We start from the raw sequence: 19,156 nt of genomic DNA on the forward strand, positions 1-19,156 counted from the left end.
TCCCTGGGCAGGCTGCAGGATCCTGACAACGGAAGAGCTGGTGTCACCATCCCGTTGCTCTGCAGGGCCAGCTCAGGGGCACGGTCCCCACATACTGACAGGCAGGGGTCTGGCTGAGCCCACCCTTCTTGGGCGGGCTCTGCTTTGGGGGTGGGGAATGGGTGTGATCAGGTGGCTTGGCGGGAGGGTGTCTTTGGGGCCTCATGGTGGCCTCCTCCAGGCTGATGGTTTGAGGGTCATGACCCTCAGAACCAGTGAATCGTCTGGACCCCATTCCCCAGCACAGATCTTCATTGCAGAGGGACCTTCAAAACCAAAGGCAAGGACACGGGCAGAATCACCAGGCGTGCGTGGGCCTGACAGGAACAATCCTCCTTCTGATTCTGATGGGACTTCCTACCCAGGAGACCCGGCACGCACTCCCACGGTGCTGGAAACCAGTGCCAAGATATCAGTATCACATCCAACACTGCCACGCAAGTGACCAGCTCTGGTGACAGATAACGCTGTGACACCACCAGCCTCTCTCTCACATCCCCAGTATAAATGGGCTGCAGACACCCCTGTCCTGTCCTGTCCTGAAGGGTCTTTGGGCAGTGCCCCCGGCAACTAGATGGGGGTCACGGATGTACTTAATCGAGAAAAATGCCTGGAGGGAAACTGAAAAGGGCCAGAAAGAGAGCGGGCTGGGGCTGCATCTCTCACGTTGGAAGCTCTGAGGCCCCTGCAGCCCGTGTGTGGCGCTGTATTTGCGGAGGACAAAACCGTGAAGATGGCTGCAGCACTGTTCACGCGATGCACCCGGCTGCACCCGGCACAGGGGGGACTCGGGCGACGGCAAATCCTTGGCCGAGGTCAACACCATGTGACATGGGGGGGAGGGGGCATCGCTGGGTTAGAGCCGCTGCCAGAAGGTTCCGCAGCTTGTGCCCCAGTCGAGCAGGTCAGTGTGTAAACGACAGCAGGTCCACTGGGTACCGATACTCCCGTGGGTCTGACATGCGGCCCCACTCATCCCGCATCACGGGGGCTGGGGGCTGCCCTGGGGCCCATCCTCACCTGGTCACCCTCCACTGCCCGGTCCACGGACTAGCAAACAGGAGCCTGGTATTTATAGCAACAAAGCCAACCAAGATGAAGCAGGTAGTTCATGGACCGAGAAAAGCAAATATAAGTTAAAATATCTACTCCAGGATGTGCTGTACAACACAGGGAATAGAGCCAATATCTTGTAATAACTGTAAACGGAAAGTCACTTTTAAGAATGTACAAAAGATGAAAAAATTAAAATACCCAAAGCATATAAAAATAAAACCAAGCACTTAAAAACAAACAACCCGCCCACTGCAAACACTCAGCTCACCACTCCAAAGGGAGAGAGGAGATAAGCCCAACTCCTGGCATCCCCTGCCCCTCCGGATCAGAGGGAAACACGTGAGTTAAGCGTAAACCAGAATGAAGATTTCTTCATGCTGGTTGTGCCGCAAATGTCCACGGCGGCTCGATCTGGATTTGAAGGTCGCAGTCTCCCGTTTCAGCTCAGCAGCCGCAGCGGCAGGGCTGCCCCTGTGAGCGTCAGGTTTCTAGACCCGAGGTCCGCAGTGGTTTCCTTAACCGTGTATGTTATGGACTGTAGCTTCCGACAGATCCCAATCTGGCTATTGACTTCATGAAATCTGCCACACAAAATGCCATGTACCCAGGCTCAAAGCTCCCGGGGAAGCCAAGCTCCTACCCCGGTCGCTGACACACTGTTTTCGGGGGGAGGGCCATGATGACACACTGAACGTTCGAGAAGGAATGAGAGGAACCACTGCTACGGGACAGATCATCTGACAGAGAAATTTTGTTGCTGGCAGACTTCCGACTGCAGACTTCTTGGCACTGGCTTGCTGCCATGCAAATGAAACAAAAATCAATATCCCTCGGTCTGCAAAACCGTGTGTTAACAATCACACTCCAAACAACTTAAATAAGATCCCTCACCCCCGTACCCAAATAACAGCGACTGTTTTTGTTAGAAGGCAGTGCAAAATAAACAGAAAAAGAGAAGAAAAGAAGGCAATTTAACAGGTCCTCCTTAAGCAAAACCTTTCCAGGACTTCAGTGTGGAGATAATCTTTCTGTGATTATGACCAAACCCTCCCGTTGCTTAGCAACACATAATTAAGGAATATGTTTTCAGATCCGCTTTGCAAGCCCAGCCATTATCAGATGAAATTACTGAAGCAACAAATGTCATCGCCATGCAAATTAGTTGGTTGCAAAGAAAGAATGTTTGACTGTGAAGGGGAAGACACAGGGCCTGGGAAATATTGTCTGACTTTCCTCCTGTCACACACTGATTAAAAAAAAAAAAGTCCAATAAATTTTATGATAAGACTTAAAAAGAAAATCCACACATGAGACAAAACCACAATCTACAGGGAGAGACAACAGAAAAATCCAACCAGCGTCCCTTTGGAAATAAGAAAGAAACGTGTGCGGAGGTCAGCATGTAAAGCAACAGCCATTTCAGTCTATGAGTCGCCAAATCATCAGCGGCTTCACCAGTGTAACAGATAAGCCTAATGCAGTATCTCAGAGCTGCAGGATCAGGCTCCCAGCCCCCACCCGTGGCTAGTTAAGGGGTATTTTCAAAAAGGTACAGCTTATTTTTACCACGATTTTCGTCCCACCATCTCCACCCTATAATGCTAGTTATTCGGGGAAAAAAAATCATTTAAAAAAGATTCAGTTTTCTAAACTATGTTGGGGAGGACGGGGGAAAGAAAGGAAGAAAGTTGATTTACAGCTTAAATGGCCAGGAAAGATTCCAGAGTCGAAATAAAAATTCTTAAGTGTTGCTCGGAGGATGCCCACCTGGAACTTTATCCAGACGCCCAGGGAAACACATGCATTCAATCACACTCGTCTCGTGTTTTGAAGAGAACAGCTAGGATCCTTCTCTCTTTCCTCAACTTGGAAATATATTCTTCCCTACAAGTAAGCAGAATTCCCAACCGTGTTTTCCAATATGTGAGGCTAAGTCTGTTTCTGAAACAGGGAGTTCTTAGGGCTTTCAACATCTTGCTTTGTTTAACACACAATTCTGGAAGCACACCCGTTTTTAGCTCTGCAGCGATTAATTCTGCCTCTGATACTGTGTAGACCCTTCAGAGGTGCGTTTCCATGCTATAATGCACTTCTAACGGCAAGTGAACGATGAACGATTTATGGGAGGTGTTGGACAAATATCCCACCTTCTCCAAAGCCACTGAACGTGAACTGGAGAAACTGCCACCGCTCGTGAGCTGAGGGTTTCATCCTGTTCGGAATGATTTCTGGGTTTCTCCCATAAACACAGTGTGTTTCCTTACTGTAAAGGGAAATCCACAAATCAGCTTGAGCTCAACTAGAGAAAAGGGGAGGCAATGCCATCCCAGTGGGTCAGCCTGAACCACAAATCTATTTCACCCAAGAGAACGCTCGCCGCTTGGCGAGCTGGCCGTGGCGCCCGGTTCGGCGGAGTGTGTGTGTAAGCGAGAGCAAGTCCAGGGGAGGGTTGGTCTCTCCGGGCTTGGCCAGAGAGCAACAGGAACACGAGGACCTACTGTCCCATGCTCAAATCTCTGCCCCCACTGTCCCCTCCACGTCCCAAATGAGGAAAGGCAGGAAGGGGGTGCATTACTTGGTTCTGGTGCAAGCATGGTGGACACGATGATGGGGGCCCCCGTCCGCCGGGCCACCTTCTGGTAGGGCGAGTGGGGCGTGTGGAGGCTCTGGCTGGCCGGCAGCAGGGTGGAGGGCTCCGGGGGGAGGTTGGGCTTCCGCAGGAGCTGGGGGCTGCTGTGGGAGCTAGGCAGGGGAGACGCCACCGCCCCACGCTCCCGCTTCAGCAACTCCATGGGCACCGTGTACGCTGTGGAGTAGGCAGTTCTGGGGCCCGGGTTAGTCAAGGCCACCCCGGCCTGCAGGGGATACGTAGGGCCCAGCCGCGCTGTCAGGGCGCAAGGGGTGGGAGAGCTGTACCCAGAGTTGGAGGGAAGGTGGGGGACTTGGGCGCCCACCCCCGGGGCAGAGTAGGTAGCTGCGGTCTCCAGGAGATGCTGGGATGGCGCGCTGGAGGGGCGGCGAGTGGGGTCTGCAGCTTGCGGGGAGGTCGCCTGCAGGGGCCCCGCCGGCTGGGGCCGCAGGGCCGAGGCGTCCAGACCAGACAAGTCACCGTGGAGCTCGCTTCGGTGGCTCAAGCTGCTGGAGCGCGTCCGGGGCAGGGAGCCTCCCCGGCCCTGCCTGCGCAGCTGCATCTCCGTCCTGCAGCTGCTGGCCAGACGGCTCAGGACGCGGGCCTGGCCCAGGTTGGGCGCCACACACTTGATGTCTGCATCCTCCATTGTGGACAGGACGGCCGGGGAGTCGAAGCCCTGCTGCAGCAGGGCCACCAGCGTGGCCTCGGCCACGCCCTCCGCCCTCAGGAAGGCCAGGAACTCGGGCATCGCACTCCTCTTGCTGCCTCCGGGCCCCCGGTAGGCGGACAGGTCGGCCTCGCAATTCTCATAAGGCGTCCTGGGGTAGACGCTTTCCCGGGCAGGTCCGTAGCCTCGGTTCAGGGCGCCCGGGGCTGTTCGCAGGCTGGCATCGGAAGCAGCAGCCGCTCCAGGGTCCACGACCAGGCACGTGGGGGCCGCCTGCCTGGCAGCGCTGGCGGAATCCATAGGCCTCTCGCCCACATCGCTGTAGACCTGGCTGGCAGGGTAGGCGGGCGCCTCCGCCCCAAACCTGCTGTCGGCCAGCTCCCCCGAGTACCGCGCAGGCAATGGGGCCTCGCTCTGCGATCGCTGTCCCTGAGGGATCATTTTACCTCCGGGATCCCGGTACAGGTGACCGGTGTCCTGCAGGACAGGGGCCCGGCCTTGCACTGGCTCCCATGTCATCCTGCTGCCCGGCGCTCCATAACCGGGCAGCGGCTGGCCAGCTCCCGGGTCGTGATGGTGCTGAGGCTCTCTGGGGGCCCGGGCGGCTCCGGCCGGGTCGCTGTAGTAATCCCGCGGCAGCAGGGCCCTGCGAGCTGACATCACCGCCTGTCTGCTGTCGTAAAAGGCAAAGTCGGGAACAGAGCTCTTCCTTCCGGCCACCGAGTTGTAGAAGGCCTCCCGGTAGCGGCAGGGCTCGGCAGCCCCGGGCATGGTGACATCCTGCAGCCCAGGGTTCGGCCGCTCGTACCAAGGTCCCTCTCCGCCTCTGTCCGTCAGGGAGCTTCTCCTCCCCAGAGCCTCAGCGATCTCCCAGGGGCCCTCGTACCACCCGGAAGCATCCCAGCTCTGAGATCGACCGATATTTATATGCCTGCTGGGAACCGGCATTGGAAAAAAAAAAATGACTACGGCCAAGGCAGAGGAGGAAGCCTTTCTTTACGAATCTTCAATTACATACATCAAACCCAGACCCGGCTGTATTCTATCCCTTCCAAGACAGCAGGGACAACCAACTGTGGGTTTTCTATTTCAAAGTATGGCCTAAATTATTAATCCTCCGAAACCTTAGTAGACAAAACACAACACTCACGGTAACTTTGCCTCACTCTCCAATGGTAGCGCCAGAGGTCTTTTCTTTACGGCTCAGTCCCAGAAAGGAGGCTGCCTCCAGCCCGCCGGGCCCCCCTCCCGGCTGGTGCGCTCACATGGACCTCGGCTCTCTCAGCGTGCGGATTAGGAGCTAAATAAAACCCCAAAAGCTTTTGTTCCATGTGACATCTCGTTAGACTGATGAAACCGGCTGCGGGCTCCAACCAGGCCTCTCGACCCGCAACTGGGACTTATGTTCACACTGAAGCTCTGGCTTATCTCCCCCGTCCTCACCAGGGCACTTTTTGGACGAGTACTCCCTCCCCCTCCCGAAGGTGCCCCCACCGCCTCTGATCGCCTGACAGTGACAGGAGGAAAATAGAAAAAGACTGCTTTAATGTCGATTCACTCTTAATCTACCCTGATGAAACGTTAATCCATTGCACACGGCTAAGAACAAATTAAATGTGAACAGGCAGGCGGGATAAAAAGAAAAAGTCCTGCACAGTTCTAGAGCATGAGATTCCCCAAGAGATGGGCCAGGTCTGCAGCCCGACGCTTTGCCAATATTGAAATCTGGCTCTGAGATGACTCTGGTTACGAATCAAACGAGTTATTACATTGCTCGAGTCCAAATGGATTCTTTACCGTATTATCGTAAAACACGGATCCTTTCATACTGCCCGGAAAAACAACAACGGTGACAGAAAAACAACCCATGCGTGTAATCTAGAATTTATCATTGTAAGACTGCAACAGAGGTCAACAACTAGACCCCAACATTATGAAGCAAAGCTGGGAGGGAGGAGGCTGCATTTGAGGCGTGTCTTCGTTTAAATCTGTCTGCAAGGAAAGCAGAATTCTAGCAAGCTTGGCCTGGCTCAGATCTCGCGGATCATTTTCCATGTTCCCATAGATTAAGACTTTACATAGCCCTCCGGGGACTTCAGGTGCAATAATGCAAAGAACAGCAGTTATTTAGATAAAGGGAAGCTCCACACAGGAGCATTAAAACATTTTCTTAAACATACAGGCAGGTCCCCGAGAAGCACCACCACAGACTGGACCGGGATCTTCCACCTGCAGGTTCCACGACAAAGAATTCACAACGGAAACAAAAGCTGGGAATCGTGAGGCTACAAGGGCTGTGTGCAGTCAGAACGTTAAAAAATGGGACAATTTGCATATTTACAGCCCTTAAACTTGAGTGTTTTGTCTTCACCCATACGTCCCTCAACCTAAGATAAAACTAGAATCTTTAGCTAAAGAGAATTAACTGTTTAAAAAAGAAAATTTTTTTTTTGAATGAGCAATACTGAAAATTTACCGTGAAGAGGAAAGTGGGTAGAAATCCATTTCTGGGAACTAGAGGCACACGGTAACGCAAGACAGTTTAAAAGGGCAGTGCCCCCTCGTCCTGAGCAGTACATATATTAAACTTTGGGACAAGCTCTGTTTAAACCAATGTTACTCCCCAAAGAGCACTGGTCCCCAAAAGCCAGAGCTCTGTGACCCCCAACTGACTACTGAGGAAATGGCCCAGGCGCTGCCGGGGGACACAGCACAGGGACCCCAGTCTGCTGCTTGAACACAAACCATGGCCTCTATTTCTGACCCAAAAATGCCAATAGGGCCTCAAGTGAACTGGGAAAAAGCCCTGGCAGATGGCAAAGAGACTCAAATCCTCCCCCAGTCCCCTCCGTCTCCTAGGATGCATGACAGGAAAAAAAGAGAAAAATGAACGAGGCACACTGCAAAACGCTGGGTTTCCATGTATGAAAGCAGCCTGCTGGTGCCAATTTCTCTAATGCCTCTGCTGGCACATTTGCCATCATGGGCTAAAAGGCCCGGGCAGAGGAGACAGAGGCAACGGGCCTGGCCACAAACAAGACAATATTTACACATCCCACCAAGAGCCTGAGGATATGTCCACTTAGAAGATACATCCAAAAGGACAGGAAAACGTTAGCGCCCCAAACTCAATGGAAACAGCACTATCTGGTTACAGCAGATCCCTTCCAGGCTCTGTTGGGCAGACGGTTTTCTCTTTGGGGCACTGTTCAGAGCCAGGCGCAGCTTCCTCCCCTCCGGAAAAGGGAGGGTGGAGAAAGATGGGGCAGCCTCGGCGGTAACCCTTCTAAGAAGGACGACAAGCAGACAAGACTGTGTGAAAACAAGCCTGGTGTACGCATCAGGCGGGACACACCTTCACTCCAGAAAAGACACTAACCTGATGACCCCTCCGGCAGCTCCAGCCCACGCTGCCTTGTCACCCCCTCTCCCGGTCTTGGCTCTTTTGGCCAAGAGGGGCCCTTGAGGCCTCCTAGTGGGGGTTCCATCCCATTGTCACTTTCCCTGCCACCTCCCTCCTTCCACCACTGGTCAGAGAACACGGCTAGCTGGGCAGGAAGGGCTGCAGCGGTCCTGCCTGACCCTTTGGGGTGACCAGAAAATAGGGCATCTTTGACATCATCTTTTCCTTACAGGATCCTCATTAGAGGGCTTCAACATTTGTTCAGTCTGTACCCAGCCTCGTGCTGGGTGTTTTGCCCATAAACGATTCTACAGGCAGGAGTGATTATGTCACATCCCAGGTGCTGGGATGCAGAGCTTGGGTACCCGGCCCAGGGCCGCGGTGCACAGGACCCAGCTCAAACTCCAAAGGCCAACGCTCTGCTTTCTGGAATTCCCTGCACCGACCTGGGGTAACAGTCCTGCTGGTGCTGGACAAGGGGAACCTCTTTAACAAAGTAATTCTGTTATTTTTCCTAAGGTTCCCCAAAACCCCAAATATAAATGTCACTTATAAAATTAGCCACTTGAGTATCAGAAAGTAACTCCTGAACAGACAACTGCCTCAACTTCTCGAAACGAGGCACAGTGGGCCCTCGCCAGAGTCAGGGCCCCCAGACTTGAGCCAACAGACGGCACCAGCCTAAGGCGTCATCAGTATTATACCATCTCGATGCTTCCTTCTTCTTCCTTCCTGTCATAAAGAAACACAACATGGGGTGGCGTTAATGCTACAGAACGCCACTTGTGGTGCAGACATGTCCCTTCAGAAGTTATCTGTGCCGAATCTTTTTGCCACGGGGTAGCTGTTGGTAACTCACCCAGATTACGGATGACCTGAAGCAGTTCGAGCCCTCCACTTCAGCAGGACTACCTAAGAGCATGCAGACCCCATGGCCCCCAAGAAACAAGGAGCAGGTTTTTGAGAAGGTGCGAAGGTGTAATGCCAGGGGCAGAACAGCAGTGAGCAGAAGAAGCTTCAGGGAGGCGTCACCCTCCACCCCAGAACGAGGAGGTCCAGGTTCGTTTCCATCAATTTCCGACCCATTCTGCTTGGAAGCCACCCAAACTCACGCAGCCTCAGCTTTGCAATCCGCCAAATATTATGACAGATGTTTTCCTGTGTTAGGTAAAAACACCTGTAACTGGACTTGCACTTTTCTAAACACTCTGGTGGATTTTTTTTTTTATTTTTTAAAGCTTATGCACAGTCTTTAGGAAAGGGCTGATTTTCTGAAAAATCTCATGTTGACTAAATAAAGCGAGATGGGACCAATATCTGAAAGATTAATGAATCTCTCAGACTTAACTTTTTAATCCTGCAAAGAGTCTCACTACAGAAAATTGCATAAAGGAAAGAGCCACCTTCTGAAAACTGAGGAACAGGCGAATCCAAATTCTCTTGCAGACAAAATAAACCCAAGGTAAAGCTGACCCTATAGAATCGTCTGAACAGGAACCTCAAGGCTATAAGCAACACCCCCCAAAGCTGACTGTTGAATTCCCCGGGCAACATGAGGCATCAGTTCACGACTGTAGAGACCTGAAAACTCTGAGATGACCTAGACAGTTCCAGAAAAGCAGGGAAGGAAATCCAGGAGGCGGACGACCCTCCACCCCTTCCACCGAGCAGTCCTCGGGCAGACTGCCCACAAGCATGTCATGTTCTGATCAACACGACAACCTGGGAAATTGCTTGAAAAGAATGGGAACTAGAAGGACTGCTCTGGGGTCTAGTCCTCACTTCTTTCTTTAAAACAAAGAAAATAACAACAACAACAACAACAACCATCAGGCATATGGTGGACTCAGCGAATCTCAAGGCCAGACTCCCATGAAGGTCACTGGGTCTGACTGCCTGGCCCCTGACAGCTGTGCCGTTTCCGCCGGCCTGGCGGCAAGGGATGCTCACCCCTTCTTAGGAGGAGACTCTGCAGCATTACTTGGCCAGCCTTCCCCGTGCCGGACCAACACTAGCCTGAGGCTTTCCATCCCCTGGCTCTTCAGTCCTTGGGGCCAGGAGCCCAAGGCAGCTCTGAAAGCAAAGGCGGAAATAAGAAAGCCCCCGAGATGCCTCCCTGCGCCTGCTGTTTGCCAGGACGAGGCCGCTGCAGCGCGCTCCCCCTCTGCCCCCCACGGGGCAGCATCTCCTGGGGGACACTGCTGAGGTTAGTGGGTTACACTCTGCTTTCCGGCAGAGACGGCCAAAAATAGGCCCATGACATCCCACTTCCTACTTTTAAATATGTACAGGCTGTGTTGGGTTTTTGTTTCTGTCAAGTGCTTTAGAATTTATGTTTAAAAACAGCTTTCTGCCTTTAAAAAAGTTTTCTTTCCTTCTGTCCCCACAGTGTCCCCTACCAAAGCAACTTACTTGGCTAGTCTGAATCAGAGGGGGGGACACAAACCCCAAGTACACTAGCAAAACAGCAAACAGGGTCTGGCAGGCCTTTAAGACAGCCTCCGTCTAAGTGACGTGAGCACAGAGACAACATTACCGTAACCGACCAGACATTTCAGGCATCCCAGGGTCCACACGGCATCACAGGCTCTTGGATGCAGGATTTGGGCTCCTAATTTCCCCTGGAGCGGGAGGCTTTACATTATCAGCACAGCCCTCCAGAGAAAATCCAAGCTGCGAGGTGGGGCCTTGCAACCCAATGAGCTGCCCTCTGAACAGTCCCAGGCCTCCCGTAACTCACGATTTAGCCATTTTCAGCGAAAACAAAGGCTTGCGCGTTGCTCCTGACTTGGTTTCTTGACTGGATGATAAAACTTAGAGAGAGCCGCATTATGAAAATCAGGCTGGATTTCCACATGTTATGGGATTAAAAGGTCTCTTTTATGGCATGTTTTGAATGTGCCGGTGAAGCAGAAAGTGTGAGCTGAGACCCCAGGTCGGATGCAGGGCCTGGGCAAAGCACAGGGCAGAATCTACCTGCAAAGGCTTTCCTGGATCCTTGACAGCACCTGGCGCAAAGTCCGCCTCAGGCTGGTGCTCAGTGACCTCTGCTTCCCTCCAATAACAGCTCTTCCTGCAAAGTCTCAGCATCTCAGGTGACCCGACTCCCCTTGACGTTGCCACTCTCACCCCAACACGCTCCTGTGTTATGACTCCTCATCTCTGTTGGGTTCTGAGTATCAGGAATGGCTTCCTCTCACCTTGGTTGATGCCCCAGTCATTCCACCTGCCAGGGTCCAGCTCAAATAACCCACCTCCAGGAAGCTTCCTCAGTCCCCCCCGCTGTCACTCTGTCCCCAGTCCAAAGAAATCTGCCACCTATCAAAGGCGAGAGTACCAGATAATTCAGGGAATGAATCCACCTGCAGAGACATCCCATGGTTTTCTCACTAAGGTGGCAGAGCCCTGTCCCCTCCTGACATGTCTTTCTTGCATTCATCATGAGCTCATTTGTTTGACTCACGGGTTGTAAAAACTGACCTGTTGAACAGGACTCTGTACGAGGAACAGGACTTGCTGGCAACAGCCAGTCTTTGCCCTCAAGGAGAGTATGTTGTGATGGAGAAAAGGACAGAGAGGTGCACACGATCACCAGGGAGCCCCGACCCACGGCCGCCCGAGCCTCTGAGCCCAGGTCCAGGCTGAAGCAAGCACAGCCCCTCACTTGCAAGGACTTGGGCACAGTGGCCATTGAGCAGAGACAGCAGAGGAAGACAACAGCCCCCAACGTCCGACACTGCCTGGCAGGGACCCACACTGTCCCGGCCCGCAGCGCTGTTTCTCACCCGGGGCCCTGATTGTACAGTAAGAAGACAGGCTTTAAAGATCTTCTGAGGACAAGAAAGGACTGATCGTCCACGCTGTTTCACCCATTCCAGAGTGCGAACAGGAAGGGAGGACCCTCGTTTCCCAGGACTTGAGAAACAAGCTGATGGGTGTTCCAGCCCCTCTGCTGTCCACGCAAGAAGGACAGAAAGTGTGGAGACGGCGGCGAGCAGGTGCACAGCGATGTCCAGAACATGCTCCCCCGGCTACTGCACAGCCCCATACTGGTACCCAGGAGGTCATTCCCCGGACCTGGAAGGGGAGCCCGCATTTCAAAAGGGCCCCCGAGGCCTCTCTGGAGACGGAGGGCATGCCTGAGCTCTAGAGCAAGGGAGTTCATCAATGTTCAGGACGCTCATCAAATAGTGGTTTGGTGAGCTGAGTATAAGTCAGGACAGGAGGCTCACTCCACGCCTGTCATTTGTAAGGTTCTGGAAAAGGGCTCAGAGGGCGGGAAGCTGGCAGCAAAGCGCATCTTGGAGTTCTGGCATCACGGTCACCCTAAACACTTGTGATTACGTTGAGCTGTGTGGGACAGCCTCTGAATGCATGTGGGGCACCATTTGCGGGCCTCCAGCTCTGCAAAGCCAGGTCACTTTGCTGTCCTCAGACCTACTCTGACAAAGGAGGCTTGGCCTGGAGGTGCTGGAACCCTGTGCGGCGTTCGTTAGGCCTGGAGCAGACCTCTTTCCTCAAAGTTGCAAATGACCAAAATGAAACGCACCCTGAGCAAAGCAGACGGGGCAGGCAGCTCACACTCGGGAGGCGTGATCCCAAGGGGCACAGAGACAGGTGTCGCCCACCTGGGGGAGAGCGTGACCCTCCCCGGTGGGCGCGAGAGCCAGAGCAACAGCTGCAAAACAAAACCCAGACACTGACAAACACCCACACCCGGCCATGGACTAAAGTCACCACGCCCCAAACCCCAAAGTGGAAACAGAGCTGCCTTAACAGGCTGCTTTTAAAAATGTGGGGAGTTTAAAAAAATCCACCAACCGAGGTGCGAGCCCCTCGGCAAGTCAACAAGTGCAAAGAGTAGCTTAAATCTGCATTTCACAGATGAGGAACAATGGAGAAATTACAACCTGGAACCTGACTCTCACGTGCGGAAAGCTGAGGGCCGGGTGTGGGTGCTCGAGGGGCCCAGTCCTTAGGGGACAGCGGGAACCCCGGGGAGGCGCCGCTCTCCAGATTTATCTTAAAACCAGGGCCCGATATTTCTCCCTCACAAACAATGTCCACGAAGTTTCAACGTGACCGTCCCCCCGCCTTTTCTGATCCTTTACCTGAGCACGACGTACCTTCATTATATTCGTTTATACTACAGAGTTTTAAGTCATGTCTGGTTGACTATTGTATATTTACATAGCTAATGTAACGATCACTAATCACGTAATTACTGGAAATGTACATAATTGCCTCATCCAAACATATAATTATAATGTATAGCAACATCATGAATCCCATTTTTAAGATCTACATTTTGGGGCTATTTAAAGACATTTATTAGAAATAATTGTGGACTGCCTATAGATGGTCTCGACGCTGTTTCGTGGTAAGGTGCTCCGAGTGCTTTAAAAAACAAAACAAGTAGTGATTCTATAATGCATTTTTTTTAAGACGGGTGAAACAAAAAGCACAGAAATAAAAGACAAAATGATCCTGGCCTGAGTCTATAGATTATGCTCTTCCCGTGGGGAAATACAGGTCAGTCCTGCCCTGTGGGCTCTGATGGGTGTGAGCCAGGCAATGAGATCCGCCCCTCACCCCAGTCCTCCCTGCAGGGAGCACACAGCTGGCCTGGACACCCTCACCACTTCCACCACCTCGACGACCTAGAAGCTCTTAGACAACATCTTTGCTTCTTGAATATTCTGGGACCATGAATGAACTTTCTTGGGGGAACGGTCCACTGAGATGTACTTTCACAATGGCGAGCTCATCCCACTAAGAAGAGCACAGTGACACTGGGAAAAAAGTTTTCTTCCACCTCATCCCTGCAGCATTTTCTGACTTTTCTCGTCCTCTTGGGGACAAAGATTCCCAGGATTTATAACTACGTGTTTAATAGACACCGGTTTATTAGACAATTTAACAGACAATAGAGGTTGGCCTCTATTTCTCCCACATCCATCCAACCAACCCGCCCATCTTCCTCACCGCCTTTTATTCTCTGTTCTCATAAGAACATCCCAAAGGTAAGGAATGTTGAATTCGACTGTTTATTTAAAAGGAGGTTCATACCATTTCTTTTTTTCCTGCAGAGGAAAGAAGCCCTCTCCTGAATTATGTGATGAAGGGGACTGACTACAGCTCAGCTGATATAATCCTCAGGACCATTTTTCCACACATATAAGACATTCAAGCAAAATGAAGATGAAATATCTACTTTTTTTCCAAATTACATTTTCAAAAGCAACAGGAAAGAATGGTGTTTAGTGATTTATTGTACCATAACACACAATAAGGTGTTGTAACAAAAAGTCATCAGCAAGCCCATTGTGGTATATTACAGTTCTACAAACCTAGGCTCCAGAAAATGCTTTTCTGGGTTACTTTCGCAGTGATGAGGGATAGCAAGCCCTCTTCTCTGGTCAACAAATACTTGGGGCAAATCAAACCAGCTCTGCCATGATGCAGTTACGTATTAAAACTCTCTGTCTGGTGCATTTCATAAATGCAATATTTCAATTATGCCAGCAAACTAAACACAGGGGAAAACCAAGACCTACATTATACAACAAAAAGAAGAGACTGCAATTTGGTCTGACCAGTCTATCCGCAGACTCTGCTCCACAAAACCTTCACACAACAGCACTCTAGGATTATTTGATATTAGGCATCAGGAAAGATCAGAGAACAAATTACAAATATCAAAACAGAAGGATTGCTTTAAGAAAAAAATCTGGCTTTTAAGTCAGCTTGAAAGACCATTATTCTAACGGAGTTGGATGGAGTCCCGAAGACTTTGGGTGGCGAGAAGCGAAGCTATCCTCTATACTTTGCTTAATCTCAAGCAGAAACATCCCCTTAGAGGCGCAAAGGTGCAGACAGATTCTGGGCACATGAAGATTGATGGACCGGGTCACAAGGGGACTGCGGTTCAGAAGGAAGAGACCCCAAGGGCTGCTGTGGAAGGTTTCAGGGAGGAAGGGACTGGGCCTTGGGAGGCAGGTAGGGATTCTGGAAGCAGTACTGGCACAGGGGTGATGCTCAGATCCCACCAGACTGGCTCAGCTGGAGAAAAAAGGTTCATTCGAGGGGTGGGGGTTGGGGGGTAGACCCTGGAGGGCATCAGAAGCCTTGTCTGGCTTGGGACCCAAAGCCAGGGATTTGCACTGGGGTTGGCAGCAGGCGGGAGGGAAGAATTTGAAGGAATATGTGTTCCCACAGACCCAAGAGCATGAAGAAAAATCTCCTACAAGCCTGGAGCGGAGCAGGGCAGCTTCATGGCTTTAATCATAAAACAAAAACAGAGAGAGAGCGGGGTGGGGGGGGGCAGGGAGAGAGGGAGAGAGGGGAGGGGAGAGAGAGAGAGAGAGAGAGAGAGAGAGAGAGAGAGAGAGAGAGAGAGAGAGAGAGAGAGACATACAGGAAGTCCCTGGGGTGTGGGCGGTGGGAAGGAGAGAACTGTTTGCTGAGCCTGCTGGACTTCCAAGGAGAACATTCAAGAACAGTTAGTTCAGGTTTACAGAACAGAGACTGCTGGGCATCCAAAGCCAGGGACGGAGGTGCGTGAGGCTTTCAGGAGGAAGAAATAACGGAATCCACGTGCCGATTCAAGGGCAAAAGCCCAAATACAGAATAGCAGACTGCCTGGGCGCAAATCACCGACTGCTCTGTACCTCGCTGGTAGCACCTGGGAAACGGATGTCCTGACCACCTGTCCTGACCATTAACGGCACTAAACCAGCTTATAAATACAAGGAGCACCAATGAAGCATCTTGGAGCAGCTGTTATACTTCATGGGACACCAAGTGACTGTTCGGGATCATGGATTGTAAATTACACTTGAGTAACTCTATGTCATGCATGTATCTTGATAGTGGCTATTGAGAAATTAAAGATAAACCACTGCAACTGTCTCAGGAACACCGTTCATGGATAAAGGAGATGCTGGAATTTGTTATAAAAAATACGCTGGGGACTGGTGAACCAGGCCTGGGAGAGAGGGTGCGAAAGAACCGCCAATGGTGTTGCTGTCACCGACCACCCTGGACAAGGAGAGCAAAGGCCCCTGGTGCTTCCATCCCATTCTTGTCTCAGATGTGCTACCTCTAGATAAATACTGGGGTTGGGGTTGGGGGTGGGGGGTGGAATCGGCCCCATAGACATTCCTGATACTAACCTTGGAAAGTCGATCCACTAGGGCTTTCTGGACTGGGGACTCAGTACCAAAAATAAAGCACCTTTCCACAGGAGGGCAGAAGTACAATTTAAAAACCCCCAAACAATCAGGTGAACCCAGATTGTGGGACATTGTACAAACCTACTGGCTTGGGCTCTTCAATGATGTCAATGCTTCTGAAAGTCAAAAGGACCAGGGAATTATTTTAGACTAAGGAGACCAAAGAGACATGACAACTAAATGCCACCTATGTCCCTTGATAGGTTTCTGCACACAGGCAAACAAACTGGCTAAAACAGACGTGTGGGGGAGATGTGCATGTGCCGTCTATGTTAGATAATATGCTGTAATGAGGCCCAGTTTCCTGGGGGTGATGACGGTGGTGTGTTTATGCAGGAAAGGAGCCTCTAACACATGCCATAGGTACTTAGGGATAAACTGCTGCACATTTCTCTCAGATGGTTCTGGGCAAGTCCATCCATCCATCCTCCATCCATTCATACACACGTATCTCTATAAGGAGAAAGCAAGCGATAACAAATGTTATCAACTGGTAAATACAGCTGATGGGAATACCAGTGTCCGTTGTACTATTCTATCAGGCTTTCTGTAGGTTTGAAAAATTTTTTAATATTTAAAAAAAAAAAAAAATCCTTGAATCCCAAACCCCTTACACTGCAGCAGAATCCCAGGGATGTGGAGGGACAGTCAGTGCTCCTAAATTCTTTTAGGTCGGAGCTGTTGCAGGGCAGACAGTCACACAGTAGAACACGCCTTTAATGCCTCCACACCGCTAGCTCGAGCCACATCTACAAACAATTCCATATGGACGGCTCCTGGGAGATGCTTTCCTGGGCCTGAGTGAACCGGCCAACTGGTGTGCTAGCATATTCGGGGGTTGGGGGCAGGCTGCTGAGCCCACCCCGCCCAGCGGCTCCCCTCCTGAAAGAAACCCTGCAGTGAGGTCACGGGTAACCACGCCAAGCCAAACCCAGCCGACAGCACGGACACCAGCCGGCTAGGAGCACTTCACGCCAAGCCCAGGTCCACTGGCACTGGATTTCTAACCACTCCCTAACGAGGAGAGGACGGTGCTCAATCCACATCTCAGAGTTTTGTCCCCGGGTTTCCACTAGATTTTAATCCTGTTTATTTTTCCTTTCATGAATAAAAAACTTCCAGACATTTTTCAAAGATACCAGGGACGTGAACAGATCATGAGGGGCTATGCTGGGCTCCTGAGGAATATCTCAGAATTTGTGCTGGTAAATCTTTTAATTCAAAACAGATAAAGTCCAGAAACTTCCGCAAGTTTAAAAAAAAAAAAAGATGGTCCTAATATGCAGTGTCTTTCTTGTGCAAAATGATCTTGGGACAAAATGGACCTCAGGGCCTGCTTCCCCCAACTTCTGTCCTAGCCCCACCCCTGCCCTGGAAGCGGGCCTCAGCCTACTTGAAGGTCAGGCCTACTGACCACGCCAAGGACACCACCAAGGACACGGGCAGAGCGTGTGGGACGGTGGGAGGTGCTGGGGGTGGGGTGTGGGTCGCAGCCAGGCTAGGAGACCAGCTGCAGGATTCCAGGGCGGGTCTACGCGACTTTGGTGAAAAACCGCCAATCACGCTGGCTCTTACCTTCACAAATTCTGTCCAATCGCTGTCGCTTGACTTTGTGCTTATCCACAAGGGCCATTCTTTATCGAACTTTGCACCTCTCTGATTCAAAAGGCAAAGCGGTCCTCTAAGAACTTAGGGGCCCTCGCAGGAGTCTGCGGGCATTACGCCACTACGCGCCCTGAAACAAGGAGAAAAGAAGCCTTACTCGCTGGACACCCTGGGGGCAAGGACGACAGGTCATTCGGGCGTGGCTGCCGCTTGCTACAAGGGGACCTGCCCTCGGGCGCTTGCTCTCCTCCTCAAATGCTGGAGCTGGATTTGCTCCAAGTCCATGGGACAGTCTCCCGCCTCTGAGGGAAGCACACGAACACGCACAACTGTCTTTGGATCCTGAAAGTGGTAAATGGCAGCATCTGGATCTCTTGCTTTTGACTTCGGGGCTGTAAACACCAATTACTGACCAGCCTGAGTCATAATACTTTGTACTCGAATGCCAGAGACCAAGCTATCGCCAGTGGGGCTGGTCCTGTACTTCTGTGAACCGCAGAGGGGCGGAGTCACAGATCAACCCACACCACCTAGGAACACATCCCAGGGGCCTCTGGACCGAGATGCAGACACCCAGCTGCCACTACTCTCTCAAGGCCTTCTGCCAGGAGGTTCACAAAACCTTTCAAAACTGCCCTTTGGCCACCGCTCAGCACCACACAAGCCCCTTGCCCCACCGCCTGAGAACGGGGCAGGAAGGCATGCACCACCTAACCAAGGTTTGACCAGTGCCACAGCTGGCATCGGCTGCCCCACACCCGTGGCGTCTCAGGCAGAGGAGGAAGGGTCTCCCATTGGGGCTGGGGTATTTGGGCCTCTCTAGAGGGAAATCCACATGCCACGCCGCCTGAGGAATGGGGAGCCCAATTCGCAGACAAAGTCGGGGCTGTGTGTTTGGGAGACCCTGACCTTCATTTCCTGCTCAGCCAATGTACCAGTTGAGGCCACAAATCATCACCTGTAACCCCCCAAAGTCCCACAGCTTTTGACTCATTACTGCAGTTATTCTAACAACAACTACTAGCGCGCGCGCGCGCGCGCGCACACACACACACACACACACACACACACACACACACACACACACACACACACACACACACACACACACACACACACACACACACACACACACACACACACACACACACACACACACACACACACACACACACACTTGTCCTCAGTTACCCAGCAAATGAGGAGGAGGTTAGGAGACAAGCGTGAGGCTCCAGGGTTAATAATGAGGATTATTACGTATGATCATCAGTTACGCAAAACGCTGGGAGTTACTTTCTCAAAGGCCGGAATGCAGGTCTGACTATGAAAAGGTAGGCGACTTCCCGGAAGTTAAAGACTAATTTCTCAGCAATGAGGCTGAAAAGATTTATGGCAATAATTATGTGATTTTTTAAAAAAGAGCTAGGGAAAAAGAAAAAGCACAATTTCTACTCACAGAAATAATTAATGCGACATCCAAGAGACACCAAACCCTTTCCAAACCTGGGACGTTCCCCACA

The 19,156-nt window shown here is 51.6% G+C and overlaps 1 protein-coding gene across 6 annotated transcripts in view; it reads right to left on the bottom strand.

Moving 5' to 3' along the window:
• The window catches only part of CTBP2 (C-terminal binding protein 2), a gene marked incomplete at its 5' end in the record, with an annotated part of 161,083 nt that overhangs the window by 33,300 nt on the left and 108,627 nt on the right, over nucleotides 1-19,156 (bottom strand). For 4 of the 6 annotated variants that reach the window (XM_082673405.1, XM_082673406.1, XM_082673407.1 and 1 more), the window contains one exon: nucleotides 17,607-17,766. In XM_082673405.1, the coding sequence (XP_082529531.1) occupies nucleotides 17,607-17,664 (58 nt within the window). Of the gene's footprint in view, nucleotides 1-3,670; nucleotides 5,343-16,112; nucleotides 16,148-17,606; nucleotides 17,767-19,156 lie in introns of those variants that run through there. The other 2 variants (XM_082673409.1, XM_082673404.1) reach the window with 2 other exon arrangements.

This window comes from Grampus griseus, assembly GCF_964374135.1.
Source record: "Grampus griseus genome assembly, chromosome: 16".
Taxonomy (NCBI): Eukaryota; Metazoa; Chordata; class Mammalia; order Artiodactyla; family Delphinidae; genus Grampus; species Grampus griseus.